The sequence below is a fragment of the Centropristis striata genome, chromosome 17 (assembly GCF_030273125.1).
Source record: "Centropristis striata isolate RG_2023a ecotype Rhode Island chromosome 17, C.striata_1.0, whole genome shotgun sequence".
In the NCBI taxonomy this organism is placed as follows: domain Eukaryota; kingdom Metazoa; phylum Chordata; class Actinopteri; order Perciformes; family Serranidae; genus Centropristis; species Centropristis striata.
Window position 1 is genome coordinate 22,367,878 of NC_081533.1, and position 27,367 is coordinate 22,395,244.

At 39.4% G+C, this 27,367-nt stretch overlaps 1 protein-coding gene across 1 annotated transcript in view; it reads right to left on the bottom strand.

Annotated features, from left to right (window-relative positions):
- LOC131990075 (pyruvate carboxylase, mitochondrial-like) overlaps nt 1-27,367 on the bottom strand; it is a 314,152-nt gene that overhangs the window by 18,984 nt on the left and 267,801 nt on the right. Inside the window, exons 20-23 of the mRNA XM_059355468.1 lie at nt 19,318-19,475; nt 18,293-18,379; nt 5,258-5,437; nt 1,175-1,349 (exon numbers count right to left, since the gene is read on the bottom strand). Of these exons, the coding sequence (XP_059211451.1) occupies nt 1,175-1,349; nt 5,258-5,437; nt 18,293-18,379; nt 19,318-19,475 (600 nt within the window). The remainder of the gene's footprint in view (nt 1-1,174; nt 1,350-5,257; nt 5,438-18,292; nt 18,380-19,317; nt 19,476-27,367) is intronic.

Genomic DNA, 27,367 nt, shown 5'->3' on the forward strand with positions numbered 1-27,367 from the left:
ATAAACACACCATAATTGTTACACCAAGTTTTAATATTGAAAATAACAATTAACATTAGCTTTATATTTGCACAATCAAACAAAAAAAAAAAAATCCAATAACTTATTTAAGCCTAAAAAACATTTCAAATCAACATTAAAGGATGCATAAGCACCCTGTCTTTGAAAAGCTTCCTTAAGTGTTTGTGTCATTATAGAGGACAGAGAAGAACAATTCCCCCCAAAAAAAAAATGTTTTTGGGGGGAAGTGATTGTTTGTTTTTTTTTTTTTTACAAATCCCAAAATAAAATATGACCTTCTCTTACAGAAAGCTGAAAAAACTCTGGAGACTGTCTTCCACCATATTTTCATTGATGCAATACAGACCCATGTTGCATGCTTTGCTTGAGCACCTGCCAACTTGTGTGGTTGATACTGTATTTACTGTAAATTTCTCACAGAGCAGTAATCACATTTAAATGATAGTTAAAATGTAAAACAGTGTTTGTAACTGTCAGGATTTTTAAGGGTTAAGATCAGGCTCAAGGGTGTGTTCAATCTTCACCTGTACATTAATTAAAGCTCTACATAAAAAAGCCTGTTTAATGCTGACATTTCCTCAATTGAGCTTGTGTTAATCCAGGCATCTGAATGTTACTGTAGCTGCTTTAATGCAAGTTTGAAAAGTTGAGATTTAATTAAACTTCCAACAACACAGCTTTCTCCTGCCTGCTGACTGCGTGTACTTCAAACATGCTCAAAAATGCCGTTACTGGTTATGCGGATTTCTTCTCCCTGCACCACTTCTTGCTGTTCTGATTTCTTCTATGTGCATTATGTAAATTCACCATCAGTTGTTGCACTGCACGCTCCTCTGAATGTGAAGCATGTGATTGTTTTCCTATATGTGAACTGTCAAATACAGCAACTGAAAATGTTTCTACCTGATGGTTGAACTTTGAGTTTTCCCTGACTTAAGGTTGGCTGCTAATTTCAAGCCTCAGTAATAATACAAATGAGAATGAGAGCTTGTGTGTGAGACCAAGAGTGAACGCCATGAACACAGACTTGTTCAAAATTACGAATCCCATTCAATCAAATGGACAACTACTAAAAAGTCTAATAAAACAACACGTTGATTCCTGATCTTAATTCACTATATGTATCTAAATACAAAGATCAATTATCACTCACCAGTAAATTCCTTGAACTCCTGGAACACCTTGGGGTACATGGCTGCTGACATCACATCCTCAGGGGTGATTTCTTCACCGTGTGCAGCTCGGAGCCCCTCCTCCAGGACTTTGAAGTCCATGGCGGGCAGAGAGGCACCGGGACGACCCTCAACGCGGTTAAGGGACTTCAGCACCTGGGATAGGAGGAAGATGGAGGAGAGGAAACAATAGAAAATAGGTGTGAGAGAAAGGGGAAACAAACAGATTACTAAAAGTTTTTGTTCAAAGTCACAAAGTCTTCCTGAATGTTTCCCCGCTTGTTGTATCCTCATGGGACTCGGTTGCATGTGGGATGTATAAAGTGCTGGTAAAACCTTCACATTGTACTGGATAAAAGCTGCTCCCTGTCAAAGCACTGAAGTGACAGAGAGACTTTGGGTGAGTGGAGGAGGAAGATAGAGATACATGGGGCGCTGTTTTGAGGGATAGAGCAAGAGACAGAGAGATACACTTGAATTGGAAAGAAAATAAAACTTAATACAAGTTATTTTTTAAATTTGCATAAAAGTGACACCGGTGTTGTGTTAAGATCTGCAGTGATATCCACTTAAGTTCCTTCCATCTCTTTCTCAATTCATCTTTTTCTCTCCGTTAGAGTGTCATCAGCCTATCACAGATGACTGCAGTGTTGCCGCATATGTGACACATCATCCTGGTTCCTTCTTAGGAATGGTAGAGGAGAAGGAGAAAGAAAAAGGATAATTGTGGAAAGTGGAGGCAGCTATAAGACTAATGCTATGACATTTTATCTGCCCACACAGTTGTTGGTATCTGACACAACTTGTGGAGACAATCGATCTGAAGCTACTAATAATGTCTGCAGGAGAGATTATGTCAAGACACAGGCGGTCGCCCAAGGGCTGCAGTTTTGTTTTTATTTTCACAGATTTCTTTAGCTTTTGATGACACAGTCTACACAGGCGCATAGGGAGGGAGGGGCAGTTGCAGGAATATCCATACAATTAGCCTATTTAGTATGCTTCAGTGCTTTAGGAAATGTTTCTTGGAAGTATACAAGCAGGAAAAGCTAATAGCAAAGCTTTTTTTTACCAACCTTTGTGTGGGTGTGTGAGCCTTTGTTTATTTAAGCCTCATTCAGGTTCAAATAATCGTCTAAGCTAACATCCAAAGTCTTGCATTAGTAATCCGTAGGTGTTTTCACTCTTTTGCATTTTTATCGCCGTGTGTGTGCACCTCCTGAAACATGAAGTTAATCATGTTTCCTCTGTGTGCATAGTGTACATGCTGTGCATATACTGTATGTGCATACATTCATGTTATGTTTGCAAATGAGAGTGTGCTACTGTATTCTATTCTTTGCGTATGTGTAACATGTGGGCACATTTATGAGTGCATGTGTGTGTGCCTTGCGGAAATCACCAGACAAAGAGCCCAATTCAATGCTATTAGTCACAGAGCTAACAGTTCAAAGTTAGCTGACTCATTTGTGTGTGTTAGAAGGAGACACTTCAAAGATGGCAGACTCATTTGAGTCCCTCTCATTAACATTCATCCTCAGAGGATGTCTAACACCTAAACTGCTTGATTGTTTAAGTGTGAGACACAGACCATGTGTGCCAAAGAGAGGCTGTGTCTGTTTATAAATGGAGCGAAGATGAACTCTTCCTTCAAGGTTATTTGCTCTTTCTCCTCATTTCTCTTAAAGCCACTCAACAACTCTCCACCAATCTCTCTCTTTTTTTATTGTCAATGATTTTTTTTCGCTTCCTTTTTCCTCCCCGAGTGCGGTGCCTCTGAGGGATGTGCTGGATTTTCTGACAATAATCTTATTTCTTGAATTCACTTTCTTTCTGATGGCCTCCTTATTCTCCCCCCCTACCCTCATCTCCCCATCTATCCTCCCACAGTCTCCCTCTTTCCCTCTCGCCCTCCTGTCTCTTGTTTTCCTCTCCCTTGACCATTCTCAGTCCACCCACGCCGCAAATGAACTAAGCGTGACAGAACTAAGATGAGGAAATGCCTCAACTACCACTTTGTGTCTTAAAAAGTTTTTCCTGTGCATGCAAATATCCTGTGTGCATTAATGAAATGAAAGCATGTGACAGCATTCTGACTAATTAATGCCACCAAGATCCATTAAAGAAACATGATTTCTTCCATGCTGCAAGCATGCAAAAATAACCTTCGGCTACTGCACATAATGATGACATAGCTCTCGGGCCTTGCATGCAGCAATGTAAAGGGATGCACATGTCTCTGCATGCATGCGTGTATACATGTACATTATCGGCTGCTAACCAATATTCTGCTAGATTTTGCACAAATAGTCACATAGAGACACAAACACATTGACATGAGTGGGAGAGGAGGGAGACAGGATTTAGTGAAGTAGCAGTAAATGAAGGTGAGTGTCTGGCATGAAGAAAACCACCCCAACAAAAATTAAATAATAAATAATGTTTTACTTTGTTTCAACTTGCAAGAGTTTGACACCATTTATATCAATTTATACTAGTAAAGTTCTCTGAGATATTCAGTGGGTGACAGTAAAATGTATCGGACTCATCTCAAACTTGCAGCTTGCATGTAAGCACAGACACACACACAACAAATGGAAATATTGTGAAAAGGAATGCAGAAATAATTTGTACCAAAACTGAACTCTGAGTTTAACGAATGAGAGGGATGAAGAGGAGTTCTTCAGTAAGCTGTGTGTGAAAAAGCCTCTTGGTGTTTGTGCATTATATATTGAGGGTGGGCTGCTGAAGAAGCGTTGGAGCCTCACTCAGCATAAAGTATTCCAGTGCTGACTGAAAATAAAGGAAAGAAAAGAAACCTGAAGATCTGAATGAATAGAGAAGTTGGCCACCATCTTGGTTGTTTAATAGGAATGACTGTTATACCACAGTTTTTTATCTTTTTACAGATTGAGAGACACTAATAGAGAGGTAATGGACACAGGGGTTGTATAGTGTAGTGTGTAAAACTGAAAAATCACTGTGATTGGCAAGGGCAGGACGGCCTGAGCAGCTAAATGACAAACATTTGATCATATAGTCTCCTAACTGCACACATTTTACGGAAACAGGGAGAGAAAGGACAACTTCATGATAAAGGTGACAGGATGTCAGGAGTTAGTTTTACGGGTATACAGAAAAAGGAAGAGGTGAAGGAGAATCAGTAACTGGAGAGACACATGAATACGCAAAGAAATGGATGGACTGATTCATAAACCTGTAGCTGATAAGATAAATAGTTAAAATTAAGATGAAGGTAGCAGAACAGGAACAAATTACCTTTAGCTAAATTAAATGCAGTTCATAAATGTTAATTTAAAGTTAATTATAATATATTATATATCAGGCCCTGCAAAAAGACACACACACGCACACACACACGCACACGCACACGCACACAGACACACACACACACACACACTTACATTTTACACGTCGGTTCACTGATAATACATTATAGCATGCAGATGTGAAGCACAGGGAAAAAGCATCCCCTTCCCTCCTTTGAGAGAAAAAAATAACTTTGGGGGAAATGTCAAGTATGTCAATATGTCAGCAGGTTTTTTAGGGAGAATGTGACAAATCTGCCTTTATTCATGCCTGTGTGTGTTCATGCGACTCTCCCGAGGAGACTTGGAGCTGTAAAGCCCTGCTGCACATGAGAGTTGCTCCCCTGCTGTTTGCAGTCGTGAAGAGAGGAGACAAGAGAAGTGGACAGCGGTAAAGAAATGGCGAGGAGATGAGAGGACAGAAGCAATATCACGGTTTTCTTCACCGTTTGCAACTGTCAGACGTAACCAAGCATGTGACAGAGTTTGTGTGTGTTCAATTGTGTATACACATGCCTTTAAATGGGCTCTTCTGCCTGTGTTTGTGCTATGTGTTGGTTACATAAAAAGTACAACTGAAGGAAGAAGTGCAGAAGATAAATATTAAAAGTGTTTTCAGTGTTGTTTTTTGTGGTCTAAATAACTGCTGTGGTTGTGTTTATCCCAGTAGATGTAGGTGTTGCACTGATCTTAAGGCGTAAGGAATGAATACACAAGAAGAATTAAGTGCTGTACCTTTGATCTAAACGGCTCCGGGAATCCTCCATGTGGTATCCCGATGTATCCCTGCAGGAACTCGACCACAGACAGGGGGAAGGACAACTCGTCCGCCCTCTCCTCCACTTCTGCCCTGGTCAGGTTGTTCTGCACCATGAACTGGGCCAAGTCGCCCACGATCTTAGAGGATGGAGTCACCTGAGAGACAGAAAGATGAAAAGTTACAGTCTATGTTGAATCCCTTCTTTTGTTTAGGAAGAGAAAGGGAGAGGAGGATTAAGAGAATAGCTAATATTAGATGAGTTTAGGCCTCAGTAAGCTATTTCTATTTCACCACAGACTGAACACAAGATATTAGAGTGCAGCTTCTGCACGCAGATGATATCTAAGTTTGCTCTGGACGAGGAGAGGTGCTATTATTTCTCTCTGGTACGTGACCACTGGCCTTTTAATCTGACAAACATCAGAAAAACTCACATACAGAATCTATTCAGGATAATTTTACAGTTTTTCCACGGTCTAATCTTGCTTTTAGTTATATTCCAAAAAGTTGCAGCAGCTGTTTGTCAGGCAGCACCATTTCTCTCTGTAAAGTCCTGCTGTGTGCAGCATACAGGTAAGCATGCACATCCACAAAGATTTCACCGACAGAGAGAAGTGGCGACAGAGTCTTCTTTTTTAATGAAGATGCTGTCTATGAAGATTAAGTAGTGAGTGACCCGGAGAAAAGGGAGGGCTGGAGTAGCAGAATGAGAAATGAAAAGATGTTTACATCTATACAGTCTCTTTAATCATTTGATTTGGCAGCTATGAACTAAACTGCACAGGTTTCCTCTGGGAAAGCAGAATGAACCTTGAAAAAAAGAGTGAAGAAGAAAGCGCGAGGAAAACATTCATTAAAATCACATGTATTCATTCTTTCATTATTTATAATGGCATATCATTATGGTAATAGCGATCCCTATTAGCATAATGGTGATAAGTGGAGTCTTTTTTTGACTGCGAACAGGACACTGATGCAAATATCAAATTGCACACATTACTCTTCCATCGTAATGAATGGAAACACAGATTTAAGGTTTCCTGTTCTCTTGCATTTGATATTTGGACCATTAAAGAGAAAAAAGGTCAATTAATATAACCAGAAAGCCTTGTTTGGCTAACTTTCTGTCCCTGCAAAGACATTCCTGTTGGTTCTCACTTCTGAACGCTTTATTATAAATTGTGATCAAAGGGTAAATAGAGGAAATAGAAAACAAACACTCTTATTCCAGATCTGCCCCGCCAGCAACAGCATCAGCAGCAGTTCAGGCAGAGAGTGGTACTGCAGCCAAATTAAAGAAGATGTTTCAACTGTTTTACAAACGATGGCGGTCCAAACTTTGTGTTACATTTTTTCTGCAATTAGAGCTGCAATATTTTCCGTGCACAACAACAGAAAACAGAGTTGTGGTGAGAATCTTCTTTTCAACATTATTTGTTGGCTCTATCCTTCTGGTTAAATCCCAGAGAGCAATTTGTTTTTTAACCACTTGATCCCCCTAAAGACTAAAGAGTAAAGTTAACACCAGCTGCTCCTATGAGATTTAAGCTCACCCCAATTCAAATCCCAATTCAGTCCTTTATGCCCTATCCTGCAACGTTAATGAAAATGAAAAATAATGTTTTTATATTTGCCTGTGATTTGGCTCCAATTTTGTATGCCTTCTTCCCCATCCCATACACCCTACCACCAAGTTTCATGAAAATCAGACCAGCAGTTTTTCCATAATCAGGCTGAAATACAAACAACTGAACCGCACCAAAAAACATCGTGGAGAAGATAAATAGTCTTACATTTTGGAGTGATCATCAGAGGGTTTTGCTTATGAGTCTCATAGTTTAAAGAGCTGTAAGCTTAAATATTAGCAGATAAAGGGGCCCACATTCAAGATGCCTATTTATTTGGCAATTAGAGAGGAAAAAAGAAAACGGGTGACTATACAGTAGATCAAATTGGCATTCCCAAAAGAATTCCCCAACAGAGAACGAGAAACCTATTTCAAAGATTTGCTGCCAAATTGAAGCATTAGATATGAAGCGTGCACACATGTGCCATCCACAAATGCAGCTCTGGGATTACGACAACCCCCCTGGGGCTGGGGTGCACGTGAGGCTAGCCGATCTCCTGAGATCACTTTAGTCTTTGAACAAGCACAGTCCAACGTGTGTGTGTTTCTGTGAGAGCTTCTGGTCTCTAGAGACGACAGCACTACCAACCACCTCATCCTAACCCGCTGTAGATCTGAAATGCCACCAGTGCCAACACATCAATGTTAACTGAGAACGATACACAGTGAGAAACTGTGGATCCAAGCATTTTCTATGTATAGTATATTATTCTCTTGTCATGAAACTAATAATATACTATACACATTTTTCTTTATTTTAGCAGAATAATAATAACCCAGTCTTTAGCAACACTGATAACAGGAGTCCTTGGTACATGTGTTCGTGTTTTAACGCCAACTCTATTAAATGTCAGCTTTTCTTAAATTTTGAAGAAAACTTTTTATTTTACCGATCTTGTCAAAGCCAATATCAAGGATATGTATGTATATCAAACAAAAGGTATAGGCCCTAAAACACATGTTGAATCTTGTTTATTTAGCAGCCAAAGATCTCATGGTGCACAGTTAAGAACCGATTCACTTCCTCAGGGTATAGAAGTTGGCAGATTAAAAAAACATCATGGAGGAAAACAGATCGTTGGAGCTAAAGGATGGAAGTGGAAAGTAAAAAAGAGGGTTCCATTTTTTCAGAAAGTCAATTTCTCATTAAATGGCTCAACAAAACCGATAGTGTCTTGAAAGCCTATGGTATGTTGCTGGACATAGATGTCAGCACGAGAATATAAAACTCATTAAGAGTTCATTATCTCTCCTGATCATTCTGGAGGAAGATATGTCATTACACAGGATGTCACTTTGGAAAGTTGAACCAGAAAACGCAACAATTAATACACTTTTTCTGGCACTTTGGCATTGTGGACAGCTGCAAATACTATAATACACATGAGCCTTGGCATGAGCATTTCTATGGAGAAGGGCCAGTCAAAGGCAAGAATTAGAGCGACAGCGAGAACTAAACATGTTGCCATAGTTACTGCATTCATCCACAATTGACACCAGAAGTAAAAAATGAATTGGTTTAAGCTGTAGATCGTGTTTTAATTTTTTTTTTTCCAACATCACAATGCTTCCACCAGCAGTAATACGCTTGATGATTAATTTTCTCTTGCCAAAATGCTCCATGGGAGTTGTAGTTACCTTCGTTATGTTATGTTATGTATGCAGGTTTGTGCCTTCAATTTTTTATTTTATTTCATTTCTTTTAAAATCAGAAAACATTTATTACACAGTTCTCTTTTGCACCATAATTTACCGAGAGGAGTACATTTATGCTCTAGGTCTTACCATTGAAGCCAATGCAGAAGTGCATTCTTTTTAATGACCAGCAGGGGGCGGCTCTGCTGGTTGCAAAAAGAAGTCTGATTATGTAAAAGTCTGTGAGGAAATTATTGATGAATGATTACCTCAGTAAACTTTGTCCTCATGACTTTATGGTCTAATTAGTTAGTTTCAAGTCTTCAATACAGGATGATGTTCATTTTAAACATTAACATCCCATTTAGAGTAAAATAAACAATAAAGCAGGGTATACTTTAGGGCGTGGCTTGAGAATGAAAATTTGCTACCAAGGCAACCTGTTAGACAGGCACTGTGTGTATTTAATTAGACCATGTTTTCATCCTAAAACTCTTAAAACATTTTATTCTAAGCCTGTTTTTTTGCAAGTCAAAATTACCATCCTAATTAATATGAGATTTAATGTCAATTATGGCTGCACTTTGCTTAACAAGCTAGTGATTCAGCACTAGTGTTAGTGGACAACTCATTGTTATCTCCATTCTCTCGTCTAAAGATGTTTACTTCTGACTTCAAGAAAACAAAAATGTCATCCACAGTGGCTACTTCCACTTTTATACATTTTATGTTTATGGCACCTGAAAAAAACTCCTTCAGCTGTGAGTCTACTTGGATAATCATGAAACAGAACAAGGCCTTATATGTGGTTATTATGCCACTAGTTATTTGGAAACTGTCGCTGCAATTAATCTCACAGTGAAAAGCTTCATCTTTTACAAACAGCCCAGGATGCCTGTTAAAGTCCAAAACCACTTCACACATTTTCAAAGGAGCCTTCGAAGCAATTCAGTGCTTTCCCAGCAAGATACAAGAAAGACATGCTTCCTGCTGATTAAAACAAGTGTACACTTCCCTTCAGCACATCCCTGCCACTACACCTAAAGCTCAGTTTGATTAGGTTTCTGAATAGAGGCAATAATGATACATTGCTTTAACAGAATGACTGTTTACAGAAAAGCTTAAAAGATTTGAATGGGCTGTTGGAATCCCCGGAGAGGCCATTTACTTGGTATAGCAGTGGAACAAAAGCTCACTGCTGAGTTACTCGAAATCTATCTGAAACACAAGAAAAGCAGCATGACTGTGCAATCCTCCTCTACCTTCAGCCCATCTTCCTGTTTCCCATTGTTCGCTCTCTTTTTGTCTCCAGAGTCCATTTTTCTCATTTTTTCCACTGCAAAGTTAGGAATTGTTACTCTTCTCTTTATTATCTGTCTTCAAGATCCATTCTTCTTACTCCATCCCTCTCTAACTCGCTTAACCACTATCTTCTGTCTTCACACTAACAGCTAAGATGTTAAGTCTTTACTCTTTGCTCATGAATCACCTCCATCCTCTGCCCATTCCTCTCTTCCTGCATCCCTCTGGAAAATCTTTATTTTTTCCTTGATCCACAGTAACAATGAGTGTTACTCTCATTATCAATCTCTGTTGATAAATCGCCCACCTGCAAATCTCTCTGGGTGCCACACACAGGAAAAGGAAATCTTATTTCGAACAATGTGTGAGCAGCATTTGATGTGTGAGCTTTTCTATATTTTTAGATGAGGAGTGAGGAAAATCACACCCGGGTGCAGGGTTGAATCAATCTGATATTCTCAGTTTCTGTGCGCAGCTGAGCTCAGATTCTTCACTCTTCACTGCTGATCCCTCTCAGTCTAACTGATGGGATGGTGTCATTATGTCAGAAGTTCATACCTCTGGCTCTCTTAGACAGAGCACACCGTTAACAATGCAAATACATTCGGAATTTATGAAGTTACTCTTTGAAATGAACGTCCCATGTAGTCGCCTTTTCTTTCTACAGCAGTAATGCTGAACAAAATCTAATCCACCAGAAAAGGAAAGTTGCTGCTCTTTCTCAATTCATTTAAAGTCCACAGCCACACCTGTAGCTTTTTGGGTCTTTAATACTCCAGGGGGTATCGCAATTTTGATTGTACATTGATCTAAATGAGATTTTGATTCAGACCTTTGCAGTGTGGGAAATTCTCCCTTTCCCAAAAGAGCTGAGACGATATCTAAAATGTTTTCTTTGTGACATATATTCAATTGAAAAATGTACAAAGACAGTATACTGATAATCTTTTGTTTTTTTTGTCAATATACACTGTTCATTCTGAGTTGCAGGCATCCTTCTTAATTTACATTTTACACAGCCTCCCAACTTTTTGGGGGGTTGTAAAAAAAAAAAAGACAGATTATCAAAGTCACTTGGGCTGGCACTGCCGGACTAATTCACTAATGCGAATTTGTCTGAAACCTTTCAGTTAATTTTTGATTATCAAGGGGTGCAGAAAAAGATGCCTCTGAATAGACCTAAAACCATTGGAGCAGCATTCCTAAATTACAGATAAACAGTACGTATGTAAAATATGTTTCTGAAACATTTGAGGCAAGAAATAGGCAACACAGTAACAAAATGTTGATTCGTATTTGATTAGCACTGCCAAGTTTGAAAGTTTGATATGAGTTTTGTGCGGTATGTTGGAAGTCAGTCATCCCATCAAACCACCTGATTGGCCAGGAGAGAGCCAGGCTGTCTGGCAATCAATCTGAATGGGAAAGTGACCAGACTCATCTGCAAGAGCAAATACAAATGAGCTCAGCAGATTCGTTTCCAGGCTAGGACTCATGTAATTTCATGGTAATCCATCCAGGAGTTGGTGAGATATTTCAGTCTGGGCTGAAGTGGTGTACCCAATGGCTGACATCCTGGAGTCACACTGCCAGTGTGGTTAAAAACAACTAGATTTGATACCATTATACCTGTTATAACTAAAATAGCTGCTACATAGTGACAGTGTTGAATCCCTTTTAGAAATTCTGAATAGGATTAAACTATACCCCGTGCCATTTATTTCTCAGATAAATTAACTGACATATCTTTAAAGAAGAAAACAATTCATCAATATTTCACATTTCAGCTCTACTTGTTTTTATATGACATAATTCACATATGAATACAGAGGAGAAGAATCTAATACTTTTCTATATTCAGTGATGTTGCTTGTTCCCCTGAGCATGCAGCAGCACTCAGCACTTTCCATGTCTCTCTCACCACCACTTAAACTCATTGGTAACCTCGTGTAGCTCCTCACACAGACTCATATTATCACACTTGACACACAAGACCTCTTCCACCCTCGTCCACCTCCATCTCTCCACTTTGACCGGCACTTCTTACTACCTCCATGTTTCTTCAATTCCTCACACTACTCTTCTTCTGCCTTCTGTCCATCTTTCTCACTTTCACTAATGTACAGCTCGAGCTAAGTGGTCCTGCATGACTCCACACTCCTGGCAGCAGAAATCTGGTGCAGTGGTGTGGTGTGTGTGTGTGTGTGTGTGTGTGTGTGTGTGTGTGTGTGTGTGTGTGTTGCCAGAGATGTATGCCTGTGTGTGTCATCTGTCATCTGTACTTTCCTTGAGTTTATTTAAAAATGCAACACTATCCAAACCTAAACTACTCTAATGGGCAAAAGATTATACCCACAACAGGGTGTGTGCAACTGTTTGAGTGTGTGTGTGAGAAGGAAAATGCAATAAACACACACATGAGCGCACTCTATAATGCTGGCCAGCAAAGCCAGGAGCAGAGTGAAGAATGGTACCTGTCAGGAGAGGAGGAGACAGCAGAGAGGAGCGATAACGAGAGACTCGGAGAGGGGGAGGAGGAGTGAAGAAACAATAGAAAATTAGGGATACATGAAGGAAGTCTAATTGAAATGAGGAAAGGTGGGTGGGAGCGATAAAGGAGGAGATGAGACAAAAAAAATAGTGGAGGAGCAAGGAGAGTAAGAGAGAGTAAGGAAGACAGGAATGGACAGATGAACCGAGGAAAAGAGAGACAGAGGCAAACAGACAAGAGCATTAGACATCTGCAGCCCCACAGGCAATACAAGGAGGTGCTCCACCTCCAAGTAAGAGACACAGAGTGTGTGTGTATGTGTGTGTGGGGGGGATGGGTGTGGAGGTGAGTGAATACGTGCCTGCAATTGCAAAAGGAAAGTGACAGAGTAAGTTAGGTAAAGGAGACAGACAGAAGATACACACAAATACAACCTGTCCTCATTATATTGACGATCTCATGTTGCGACAGATGTAGCTGAGCGGGAAAGAAACCGGGAGGAAAACAAAAAAGAGAGGAGCGCAAGTTAAATGCAGAGGAAGGAGGCACTGGAGAGACGGGAAACCTCAGTTTCAGCTGAAGGAAAGTCAATGACTGTTTCAGGAATTTTCATAAGGACTGACTTTCAAAACTAGGCTGCCTCCTAAAGGTTAGGCTGTAATGAGCAATAAGTAGAGCTGAAACCAATTAGTCAATCAACACAACATTAAATGGAAACTATTTAAACTGATTAACCTTAATTAATTAAATTAGTTTTCAGCTTTTTAAATTTGAATATTTGATGTTTGCTTTGTCTTTTAGGAGGGTGAATGTCAATAGCACTCTTGTATCAGTGCAAAAGATGCATAAAATTCATGTATGTAGTCACTGTGATGTTTTTGAAGCCTCGAGTTTATATTCTCAGCTAATGATAGCGTTTGCTGGCTAGCTCAGTTTGCAAGGGCCATTTGTTATTCAAAATGATTAACCGACTCCAGAGACTTCTAGAGTTCTAGTTCCAAGACAAAACCCACAACACACTGTGGTAGTGACTTGTTAATCACAAGGTAGACCTGCCTTTAAGTACAGTTACTCTAAATGGGACCTTAATTTATAAAATGAACATCATGCTGGATTGACGAAGCCTTGAAAGTAGCGATAAAGACCATAAACGTCTAGGGTTATTAATCAAGCAAGAAGTAGGGTAATTTTGTCATAGACTTCTGTATGAATTGATTTATTTTTGCAACCAGTGGTGTCGCCTCCTGCTGGCCATTAGAAAGAATACAGGGCTAATGCACATCAGCATTGGTTTCACTATACGGGCCAGGAGGTTGCTGCTTGATCTGTATCTGCTGGTAACTAGTTGGGTTCTGTCCAATGGTAACATAATCCACCTCTAAACCTCAACACTTTATATCTTATTTGTGTAATTCTTACAAAAACTGCTGTTAAAAGTGTAAAGTACCAAGTTGATTTGCTGACTGTCTGGCAATCAAATGGCAAATCAAGACTTCAGACAGGTAAAATCAACCCACTTATCTTATTCAGCAGGAAAGGAAAAGAGTGATCCGTAAGTGTCAAAATATTTCTTTAGCGATATCATCATGGGTTTTAGTAACATTTCACTGCTGACATTTTAAAGACCTTATGATTATGAGGGAATTCATTTGTAGACTAACTGATACCGGAAATAATAATTACTTGCAACACTAGAAATAAATAAATATATAGGAGATAAATAAACATATTAGTAAAAGTCTGAACAGTCTTTTTCCCTGCTTAACTGGGCCATTTATAAAACTCATGCTGTCTATTTCAGATAGAAAAATGTTTGTGATCAAACACAACAACAATTCATGGGATGTTGTGCTTCCTTTCGAATAATGAAGACATACGCACATACAACAAAAAGGTTTACTATAAGTTCATCCTTGTTAGAATGACTTTATTAAAACAGCACCTGTGGGCATTTGTTCATGTACGTTCTCTCTGATTATACTGTGGTTTCACAAATAAGCCCTCGAGCTAAAAATAATAAGTAGCTTCAGAACTAAAAGAAAATGCTTATTTTCTATAATCTTCTGGAGAAGCGTTTGTCAGCTTTGAAGTCATACTGTTCAGGTGAGGTGACAACACAGTGGTCTGTGCAAGAGCACCACTGTGTGACTGAGAGGACGATGAGAGTGAAAGGACTGGCAGGTGTGCATTAGCTGAGAGGTGCACAATACATGGCGACTTGTCACAGAACAGTGCCATAACAGAAAATATCCTTGTCCATGTCTGCAGCTCTGGCTCAGCTGCATCGGTTTGTGCTTTCAAGGTTTCTTTTCCAGACAGACAGACATTTTTTTTTATTCAGCATTCCACTCTTCCAGTAAACAGCACTGCCTAACGACAGCTTGAAATGAATAGATTTTGAAAGACAGCATGATAATAATCTTTTACGCTGATATGATTTATATTTTTCTATAAAAGTGGAATGTGGGAACCGCTCGTTCTCTCAGAAGCTGATGAAGAACCCCGGCAGACAGAAATGATGAAGGATAAGGAAAAAAATAAATTAGTATTGTAAACTAGTTGTAGCAAATCTACTGTCAGTGTTACGACTGGGATGTTTTGGCTTGTGTGTGTTTTTCTTTGTCTCCTTTTAGGGACCGCCTCCTGCACCTCCTCCCAGGTCTCAGTGGTTGTGCTCACTTACTGACTAGGCCAGGGGATGCAAAGGTTAAATAGAGTGGAGGCCCAGCAGACGGCTCTGGTGGGCCACTTGATGATCGTGAGCTGTCAGTGCTGGTTGAGAAAGCTATGTATGGTGGCTGTGAAAACTGTATGCCCTATTTTTGATTTAGTTGAGACTCTAGTTAGTAATTTCTATTTAGTGTTTATTCCGTTCAAAAAGGCTTAATTTTGTGTGTTTGTTATTGTAGTTTTGTTTGTACTCAGTTTTCCATATAACATCAACTATCTAGCCCTAGATAACCGTGGAATGTAACAGTTCCACATAAAATGTAAAACTTTAAGAAGGGGCTGGAACACTTCTACACTGCAAAAAAGCCAACTTGTATTTTTTGGCTTAAAACAGTGATTTAAGTTGGTACAACTTATAAATATAAATTATTGACATTTAGGGCAATAATGTAAGTTAGCACAACGAAGGAAACCAGTTGTCTGCTCAAAAACAAGTTTGTGAGTTGTTGTTACCTATATCTTTAAGTTGGGGTTCAAAACAAGGGACAATATTCTGCTAACTCTTATTTCTTTGTTGTGAAATGTGGAAAAGCGGTGAAATTCATAAGCGAAAGCTAGCGGCTAACTGATGCTAGCGGCGCTGCTTGTTAGAGCTACAAGAGTAGCCATTAGCGTATCAATGCTAACTCAAAATTGTGGTTGCAACATTAGCTGACATATAGCGGCGTTACAATCGTGCCAATTTAGCACATTGCAGAAGTTAGCAGAAGTAAGGATTAAAAGTTATTACAATGTAAAATTATACGTTAGTACAACTTACAGTTGAGTTGAAAAAAATCTGAATTCAGAGTTGAGCAAACTCAGAAACAAAACTTAAAATATTTAGTTTAATTGTCCAACTTAAAATTTTATCGAAGTTTGTTGCCTTGAAATTTTGACTTCACCCAACTTTTCTTTTTTGCAGTGTACTCTTTCTGGTTTTACTTATAGCCTCTGCCCTGTAGACTGTAGATCCCCACTATGTTTTGTATTTGTTTTTGTTTGTTGTCTATTTATTACTGTTGGCAGTCATATTGCCCCAGAGAACCTTTGAGAGCTGTTAAACACATGGCCTTAACTTTTCAGCCCACATCTTGCTAACTTGCTTTACTGTAGCAAGCAGTGTGGAAGACGTCTACTGTAACCTATCAGCTTGGCCAGATACTGTAAATACAAATATCATAGCTGCCTGATAGGAGAGAGGCAAAGAGGACAAAGTTCTCAACTGACTAATTAAATCAGCACTGATGCTGAGGAAAACCCAAGAGGCAGATTAGGTGAATTTGCACGAGATGCTCAATGATTATACAGGAATTAATACTGAGCTATAAAAAAGTTAGGCTTATGAACATTTTAGGAATAAACTTTGACTAGTTGCACAGCCACCTTAAATGCTTTTGATGTTGTTTAGAATTAAGTCCGGGCAAATGAGACTGTCGGTTTTCTTTTTGTCAGATCAGAGAAATCCTGTACAATTATCTTGATTTCTTAATTCAGGACACGACAGCCCTAAAAAACAACAACTAAGATACATTATTAATTATTAAGCTTAGAAAAGTAAGCAAACCACTTTCATCCAAATGCTTTGATGAAGATTTAACTGTTTAAGAATCTGACAATTAGAGTTGTTTGCCTTTTTTTTTTTTTGTCATTATAGTTATGAAAGTTGTCCTGTTAATACACTTCATTTTTTATGCATTTGGTGTAAAGAGGTCTGGAAATTAAATCCTCTGACAAGCACAATCCTTCACCCACAGCTCTGAGCTTCAGAGATATGGCTTTTGCATTGCTGTGTGTGTGTGTGTGTGTGTTCATGAGTATAGTCAGCATATATACATTGGGTGCTCTGCTTAGCTCCAGCACAGTGTGTGGTGTGTCTATTTTACATCTATATCTGGCAAGCACACTTCCTCTCCCTTATCGACAAGCCAACTGTGTGAGAGACGCAGTTATTGTCAAGCTAACAGGATACAACGGCGAGCATAGCAGGACCCCTAGGCACATTAAGCCAACATTGGCTTGTGCAGTGAAGCCCGCCGAGTCTTAATTGAATTGATAGAGTATGGGGAGAAGAATTGATGAGGAAAACTGAGAGGGGTGGAGAGAAAATGAGGGATAGGGACCAGAAAAGGAAAATTGAGAAAGAGACACAAAAAGAATAAAAACAGAGAGAGAGAGAGAGAGAGAGAGAGAGAGAGAGAGAGAGAGAGTGAGAAGAGAGAGAGAGAGAGAGAGAGGAGAGAGAGAGAGAGAGAGAGTGAGAGAGAGAGATGAGAGTGAGAGAGAGAGTGAGAGAGAGAGAGAGAGAGAGAGAGAGAGAGAGAGAGAGAGAGAGAGAGTGAGATGAGAGAGAGAGTAATGGACAACCTCCATCCAGTGAGAGCAAAATAAGAAAGATGCTGGTGGAATAAATGTGTGTAACACAGCATGGAATGCGAAAGAAGAAGGTGAACAGAAAAGCGACAGGGCAGCTTGATAAAGGAAGAAATGCAAACTAGAAAACAAAATAATTACAGAGTGAGTGTGAACACAGTGAAAGAGCGATGAATCTATTACTAAGCTCTGATGGTAAATAATGAAGGGAGAAAAACAAAGGAATTAATGAAAGATAATGAAAAACAAAAAAGCAGGATTGAGGTGAATTTAGACTGAGAATGAAATTGTTGCCTGCAGAATTGGCAATAGAGCTCCCTCTCCACGACTACGATTAATGTGCCCTTCAGGAAATCAACCCAAACCTAGTTCACTGGAGATTCTACCCAAATTTACATAGAGCAATACAAAGAACAAAACTCAGTGTCGGTGCTGCATGAACCTATTCCTGCTGAAATAAAAAGTTAAAACTCCCTGGCAAATTACAGCCTAATACAGAACAGGTACAATTTCCAAGGTTAGAGTAAAATGTCTAGCGATGGAAATAGCAAAACTAGGAATGGTAGGTAGAATAAGAAACCGAGGAAGCCAGGGAAGGTCAAACAGAACGAGGGGCTAAAAGAGAATCCAGGCAGCACAGAATAGTGGATGTACCAAAGCTTAATCTGGGATTGTTTGACTCAGCCAAGCAAGGAAAGAGAGGCAGCTTGGCAGAAACAGTCAGTATGAAGGATGATAATGGAGAAATATCAAATACATGCCAGATACATCTTTGTACTCCTGTCTGTGGTACACACCAACACTAACTAATGCAAGAAGTGAATGTGAAGACTTAGATACACTCTCCTTGTTATATATATCTGTACGTCTCACCTTAATGAGGTCTCCCAGTAGTTTGTTGGCTTCAGTATAGGCCTTCTTCACCTCCTTGAACTTATTTCCCAGTCCCATGCTGTGAGCCTGCAAAGAGTACAGTAAAAAGCATATTTTTATTACCCTGTTTAAGAAAAAAAGTCAATGCATACTGGGTCATTGAGTGTCCTGTGATTTAAGGCTATAATTTGTGAAGTGACATCCAAGCTTTTAAATTTATAGCCAAGACGCTCCACTAGAAAAGGCCACATGGGCCAGTGCGATATGCCACTGTAAACTGTAATTTAGTACACAGAGTATTTGTTAGAGCACACTCACTGATATAAACAGGTCACAACTCTGCTTCAGGATGTGCACACATATTTTAGACACACATATAGCGCTGTGGATTCAGCCACTTTCAAATAGCCTGTGACACTTTTCAGAGTGTGACTGTGTCGAGTGTAGACACTGCAGACTCTGCTTTTACCTAATGTACCATACGGCATTAACAAACACCAAAATAAGTTGTTCAAGAAACATTTTTAGTGAGTTTCTAAAACAGTGTCTCTGATGACTGCGCTTCCTCGGTTTTCATTTCTTGCATCTGCAGTATCTTTGAAAACACACACAGAAGGAAGAGGTGTATTTCAAAGAAGATGTCTAATATATACTCTGTCAGAAGAAGGGGAAAATATGTGTTTTTCTTCAGAATATTGAAGTTTGAATATTAAAACTTTTGCTATAAACTTTAGAAAAATTTGAATACAAAACAGGCTCTATCTCAAGAGTCCACAAAGTAAACTCTAAATTGTAAATGCACAACCATGTAGTAAGTGCATTGAGGTGGAGCTGGATGCAACCACAGTGAATATAAATGTAATGTTACAGTGAGCTAATCCATTGTATACAGATGCACTGACCAGCTCTCATACTGCATCTCAAGGAGCTTGTGAGTTTGTGAAATGCATTGAAGCTTTTTTAGCTTCAAAATCAATCACTTACACAAAGGATAACACAAAAACAACCAGAATAGGTCACTGTACCTGGAAGTGAAGGTTGGTGTACTGTCCTCCAGGTATCTCATTCTCATAGACATCAGCGTTGCCTGATTTCATGGTGGCGGTGCAGTCGAATGGAGCATACAGGCCTCTGGCTACTTCCCAGTATTCACTATAGTCAAACACCTTCTCCAGAGCAATGCCTGCAGAAGCAACAAGACATCAAATCTATGGTCACCATGTACATTTTCTTTTAATTAGACTAGACAACACTAATCTACAATGATTTCAGACTCAGCTTAATGTTCGTCTGAAGACAATGTAGCAAGGCACAACAAACAAGAAAATCTAAAGCATTGTAGAGAAATATATTATGTGACTATAATCATTAAGAATATTGAGCAAAGCTGTACAGATGGGTGATAATTTAAGGGAAACATTCAACATGATGTTGAATGCACTTATTGTAAGTCGCTTTGGACAAAAGCGTCTGCTAAATGACATGTAATGTAATGTAACATAGGATGTCCAAAATCTCTCATAGGTGTTCAACTGGGTTGAGATATGGTCATTTTCATACTCAAACCATTAAGTGAAACATGGTGTGATATGTTTCTCTATGGTTTTATTCAGACCCCCATCTGTAGAAATGACTCATCGCCAATTCAGCTTTCAAGCCAAAACCTGTAGTTGTTTTATAATCTGTGCCCCCCTCTATTGAAATGATGGAATTGCTGTGACATTTACTAAAAAGTTAGTGGAATTATTGTGGAAGCTCATTGTGGCCACCTGCCATTTGTCAGAATTAGTCGTCCCAAAACTTGTGCCAGCTAGCAAATTGTGACAGTACTGGATTTATGCTGTTGATGCTGATGTATGAAAATATAAACAAGATGAGAAACTTGTCAGTTTAGACAGTGTGCTGAGGTTTTTTTTGTTTTTTTTAATACTGGACTTTGTCCACCAAAACAAGACCACAAAGCTGGTTTACTGCTTTACTATAACAGGGTCCTCATTCTGAAACTAGTCAGCAGGGGAAACCAATATGTCAGCAAAGACATTTTTACTGTATATATTCTGCCCGGGGCTCGCATTTTGACAACCCTTAAAAAATTGCATTATGTCAGTAAAAATTCTGGATTTAAAATGTGTTACAGGCCAGAAAAGCATGAACAAGCCTGAGCTATAGGGTTAGTAAAGTGTAAAGCGCACTTAATAGCCTTTAAGTGTGCATTTACACCTTGCCTTTGCCACTCTGTAATACTTTGTGATCTTTTTAAAAAAAACATATGTTGCTCATATTCATGACACTCTGTCTAAGGTTTGCTAAAGCTTGTTATCTTGAAAGCAAAAATCTGTTTTAATGCGGTGACAGAAATGGCAGTAGACTGAGCTTTTGGCTAATGATGACAAAAAACAGCCATGTTAATGAGACAAACTTAGATTCTTACATCCACAGCAACGGAGTGACAAGCTTGAATTTCTACGATTCAAAGCAAAGAGATACTCCAAAAAGTGTTTGTGTACTTCCACTGTGATCTTGGCGGAGAAATGGAGCTACTGTGAAATTAATGTGAAATTAATGTGCATGTTGTTGCTCCTCAAATTCAGCTGCCTGCCAAGACAGTCAGTAATTAGGTCCATTTCTTTCTTTGTTTGAGAACGCTAATTTTATAGCTTTCATTTATGCCTTCATTGTGAAATTACAGCCTCAGTTTACAAGGGGAAGTGACGGCATATTCAACACGACAGTATCCCCCTGTTGATTAAAATGTTAGCTGAGGTCAAGTTTCACCTCTCCACTACCTGATGAACTCCCTTACACTCCACTCCATGTATTCATAGCTTTGAGTCAGTGGATGAAAGAGATACTTACACGCTTCTACCAAATATGTAGCTACAGCAGGAACTGTGACTTCTCCCAGCTGACAACACAAAGAGCTCGAAACTGAAACATTGTATTCTGCTCTGCTATACTGAGGCTGCCGTGGGTGTAATACGTTGGTTTCTTTTGTGACAGATTGTTAAATATTGGTGTAAAATAAGGACTCTTCAAAAGGCCATACTGTAACTGTGATTGACAGTAACTGACACTGAAAAAGCTGTCACTGTGCAGAATAATATCTCCAGGTTTGGCCTGATATGCTAATGAGAAAATTCAAAGACAAGGAAAAGGGGACTGCCATTGTGTTTTAGGATGGATTTTACTTTAATTGCAGGGCCATTTAAAGACAGTCAAGTTGTCAATCTTGAGCAAATTTAACTCTAGCAAAGAAATAATGCACAATTATTAGATTTATAGTCAAGCGCTATGAGTTATGAGTCTTTATTCCAAGTGAAGCTAGTTGGCTGTCGGCTCCAGCTTCATACTGAACAGACAAATACAACACTGGCAAAGATCTTCTCATCAACTGGACAGAAAAGTACATTTCCTATAATATTCCTTTATTTTTCTTATTTAAAAGGTACATCTACTGGAAAAGGCAACACTTTCTAAAAGAAATTTGAAAGTGCTTATGCCATTACTAGTTTTTACGAACAAACGGCAGACTTTCACCCAGGAGAACAGGGTTTGTGTCCCGTGTGAAAACAAAAGCAAATAACTTAAGTTTTTTTTACATAAATTACAGAATGAGGAGATGGATGCACAAATAGTGAACACTGAAAAGAATCTGGAATATATGAAGAAAGTGACCAAAGCTCTTGAGGAACATGAAGCTGAATTGTTACTTCAGTGCCTCTATCTCAGATGTTGAAGTTCTAAGTAAGTTATGTAACTTCCATGGCTCACGGTTTGTTAATCATGTCATTTTTACGTAACCTATGTTGTTTAGGTAACTTCCGTGGCTCACATCACTCTCGTAACTACTTCACTTCTGGCATTTGTTTACTGTTTCAACTGTCTTTTATAATGGATGTTTTTGCCCTAAACCTATAGGTCAGTGGTTTTGTAGCCTATTAATTCACAGAAACTGCAGCCTTTTTTACAACCATGAACCGCACATGTACGGTCATGGAAAAAATTATTAGACCACCCTTGTTTTCTCTAATATCTTGTTCATTTTAATGCCTGGTACAACTAAAGGTACATTTTCCATGTTTTTTTAGTAATGATTTTGGTTATTATGGTAAATATGGAAAATGTCTAGATATCAGCTCTTAAATTAAATTCTTATGAGCTATTTTTGTTATCATTGTATTTGTCCAAACAAATGTACCTTTAGTTGTACCAGGCATTAAAATGAACAAGAAATTGAAGAAAATAGCATAATAATTTTTTCCATGACTGAATGTATAATGATGCATGTGCTATTTTTAGAACGCTCCGCAGTACCATGATTTGCAAAATGCTCACTTTGGCAAAAGCTCATACGTGTTTTTATGCGTGGTACTGACAAACAGCCTATTTTGACGTTTAGGTTTGAGATCTTGATTTTATTGGTACCTTTACTGAGGTAAAGGGGTCTATTTTTTCATGTATTTTTGAGTGTGGTTTAGAGCCTTCAGAAACCTTTTGGTGGGGAGGCAGCTGAGCTATAGGACAGCATCGTTCCAAGCAACCACATCTGTGCGAGCTGGAAAGTGTTAAAAAAGCACAAACGTAAGTTGAATCGACTATCTTCATTGATCAGTTCAAGTGCTTTGATGAGGAGCGACAGCAGGAGCATCTTTCTCAAGGTTGGCAATAATGAAGCAAACTCAAAAAACGTGTTTTATCTACATAATTTTCTGCTATTAACAGTTTATTTTTATGCTGCATCCTATAAATATGGAGAACTGCTCCAGGATAAATCACGCTAAAGGTAAATACAGCATTGTTTTTTCTGGACTGCTGGTTACATTTCCAAAATCATCAATCACTACAACACTAGTCTATGTGTATATTTACCATAAATGTGCAGGCACAAGCCCATGAACGTACATATGTATCAGTCATTTAGATGGCTGCTTGGCAGTGACAAAGTGGCATCAATATACAACTCATTAGCAGCACAAACTCACTAATGCAGGAGACAAACAGACAGAGACACATATTTACACTCATAAACTCATACACACATTCTTTACAACAGCACAGATGCATACAGTTATAGACACGCACGCGCGCACACGCACACACACGCACACACACACAGTTTGTGGCTGATGATGAGAGCCAACCGATGAGCATGAGAAGATTCAGGGAAACAAGAAGGGAAAATTGAAAGGAGGCAGATGAAGAAAGGGAGAGAACAAGAAGCTAAATGTGTTTGCTCACCTACCTCGCTGTCTGGGTTCAGTGCTTGTGTGTCTGTAGTTGAACACCTTCATATGGTAACATTTATGGTATGTGTACATGTTCTGTGTGTTTGATGATCACTAGGTCTTAGACGGCTGCATTGTTGTGGCAGCTGAAAATTCCTCATCAATTAACTCCATGAATGATGCATGAGAAAAGGCAGTAAATGCTGTGTCAAATAAACACAAGGACCACTTTAATGTGTGTCATCATTCAGCTGCATGAGTGTTTGTGAATATGTATGGCTTTTAAAATGCATGAGTGTGTGCGCACACATTGTGGCTGACTGAATAAATAAACTGACAGCTTAAAGACAAATGAATTAACCAGAGAAACGATGCTGTTGCCATTTTCTTCAGGACAATGAGATATTGTGGGAGACACTGAGGGAGTGGAAGGGAAAGAGCAAAGACTGAGGGAGTTTGAGGGAGCGAAACAGGCATGTAAAGTGCTGTTAATTGCTTTGTCACTGAGTGAGAGGGAGGGAAGAGGAGGAGGATGGAGAGACAATGTGAAAGAAGCGGGGGTGATAGGAAAAAGGCATGAGAACAGAGAGAGGGAGGGAGATAGAGGAGGCAGAGCACACTGCACAACACTGATTACTGCTTTGTAACAGAGATAGGAGAAAGAAGGGAGGGAGTGAGTGAGGGAAAGCAGTAAACAGACTAAGGTCAGGAAGGTACGGAAGGATCCAAGGCAGTGCTCCGCTTGATTACAAATGTAGTGAGAAAGGCAAACGGAGATGGAAGGGGCGAGAGGCATAAAGGGAGGCAGAGATGAAAAGAACAGACGAGCACAAGGTGACAGGTAGAAAAGAGTTTGGAAGTGAGAGGGAGTTTGTCTGCATGTGTATGCATTATGCATGTATTGGGTCACATCAGGATACACTATAAGTATGCACACATGTGTGTCTATGGTGTGTGTGTGTGAGAGACATCCTGCATCCCAATCTCCGTCTCAAGTGAGGAAAATTGAAATTCAATGAATAAACTGACACACTTGAAAACCTCTCGCTCTTGAGTAACGACCTTGTCTTTCTCTCCCTCTCTACTTTATTTTTTTTCTAGGAACTGTATGCTCACAAATTGATATTCTGTCACTAACTTGGACTGTGTCTAAATGATAGGAGAGTTTCTCTCCCTCTGATGCTTCCTACTTATTTCCTATTTTTCCCGGAACAATATTTCTAAAGCTCTGGAGAATGGACGTGGACCTGTTGTTTGAGCCGTGGGTTAAATGGTAGACAGAGAGAGCAGCAGTGAAGTAGTCACACATCATAATCGGAACACAGCATGTCTTAATGACTCTGTTGTTGTGTTGCTTTATGGACTATTACAGCTTACTCTTCTACGACATATTTCTCCCTGTATGATTGTTTCAGCAGCAATATTTAACAATAAGCCGAGAAAAGGAAGCCATTCACTTAGAATGATGCCCTGAGAGACTAACAACACCAGGCCCTGATGTTTACTGTCAAACCATTTGCTTTACAACACCGCTGTAGCTGCACTGCAAATTTGATGTGACAACATGCTGTCTGTTTGGCCACTCATCCATGGAAATGAGGTGCTCAGAACTAAAGTAACCCAGAAATACAAAGAGCATAGAAAGAGCCTATTTCAACTGAACACCTGCTGAAAGTCTGTTTTTCACTGACCAGTGGTTTAACTCCAGGATATGTAAAGATACTGTTACAACATTGTTACATCACTTCTTACCACACCTAGTGTGAAGGGAAACCCCTGTCTGCTACCAAGACACTATTTAAATGTTTTAAAAGACCATTATGTAGGATTCAACAGGGTCTATGGGAAGAAATGTAACATTATATCCTGAGGACATAACTGGACTGTTCATAAATCCAGAGCTATGTTAGAGTGGACCATTAGATATTTCAAATGTCCACACTCGGATCAGGAGAGCGTACTCTGAGCAATTTCAATGAGCAGATGGAGCAGCATAGTGCAAAACACTTTCAATGTTTTAACTTAACCATTCATTAATTTATATAGAAATTAAATGCTACAGTACCTCGGTCAACAGCTCTCTCATTTTAATGTACATTGTCAGAGTGGTTTTTCAAACGCACCCATGATTCAACCTCACCACGGATTTAAGAAAAATAAAGGAATGATCATTTGCAACTCGTCTCAAAAGGCATTACATGTAAGCTTGGTAACACAACACAACAAAAGCATGCTCAGTCCCACAGCTGTTTGACACTAGCGGACAACAGTTACTCCATTTAGCACATCACCTGTTGAAACAACTCCTGTGGCGTGGCTTCAGTGGGAAAGCATCAACAACTAGAAGAGCACTCAGAAAGCATGGAACACCATAAATCATGCCTGATATTGCATTGTTGACAAAAGTGAAAAATCATTTGTGGATGCGTTACGTGATTCAGATCCACTCCAAAATGTAATGGGTTCTTCCTTGGCCAAGGCTACACCATTCCAACAAGTTTCATGAAAACACCAGTAGTTTTTTGATTATCCTGCTGACAGACAAACAAACCAAATGGAAAACATAACCTCCTTGGCAGAGGTAAACATGCAGAGTGTGTACAGACTGATCATTTATTATGGGACACCAGTCATTGATAGGTTTTAGTGAGTATCTCTAAAGACTACATGACTTTCAAAAACTAAGCTGATGGAGAAAAATATCTCTGCATTGCCCTGGCAGGAAACGGTCTGTATCTACATCAGAGCAGAACACAACCAGGGCTTAGCATACATAAAATTGTCCATTTAAAAAAATAATAATCTGCATTTGGAGAGTAACAAACAGCTTATACTGTTAATAGTATCCTGCAATACATCAGACTGTACATTAGCCGCGCAGTGTGAATGTAGCGTAAACAAAATTAGCAGGGCTTTTGCTATTTCCGAGTAATGGAAATGAGCTATCAGATCTAGTTAGTAGAGCTGAGTCGGTTTTCCCAATAGCATTTCTCTACATAACTAAGCAGCAAACTCCACATCAGTTTTAATTCCTTCAGCGTGTTTCATGTTCCTTCAATTTCTACCAGCAGTTGTCAACTGGCTGCTTTAATATATTTTACACGGTGCACCGGTTGCTGTGGGAGGCAGAGGTCACAGAGCCTGGCCGGCTATCAGAAGAGTGAGACGCGCCAGATTTTTGACACTTTGAAAATTACATAAAGCAGAACACACAGGATAACAGCAAACCAGAGGGGGGATGGAGATATTATAAATCCATCACTCCACTTATCTGTTGAGCTCCTGAGGAGGTAAAGGAGGAGTAAAGCAGTGGTGGTCCAAAGTGTGACTGAAAGATCTGTGGTAGAAGCTGGCAGAACGAGCCTTGGGAAAGCAAATGGGTAACCAACAGCTAATTCAGGGATGAGTTGGGAAAAGCCTTCACTAAATGATCCAGGGAAAGCACCTGACTCTGGCTTTGCAGTTTTCCATTAAGAGCCACGTTACTCATGGCTGCAACCAATATTTTTAGTGGTTTATAAGCAAATGGATCTGCTGATGCTTCTCACTTTCCACTGGCAACTATCTGACATGCTCATCATTTCCTGGATCAAGGATGTTTTGTTTAACAGAGCTTCAGGTTTTATTGATCACGCTGGCCTCTTACTTTTGGTCAGTCTCCCTTCTATTTCCATCTTCCTCTCATAATTGGCTGTGTGCATTATCACTGAGCAGGATATGCCAGTCTTTCTGACTGAGGGCCATAATTACAGTTGTGCTCTGTCATTTATTGATTGGTGATTGATTTTTTTTCCTGCATGTAAAGCAGGAGAGTCTCATAAAGACACTATGCAATAATCACTGAGTAAGC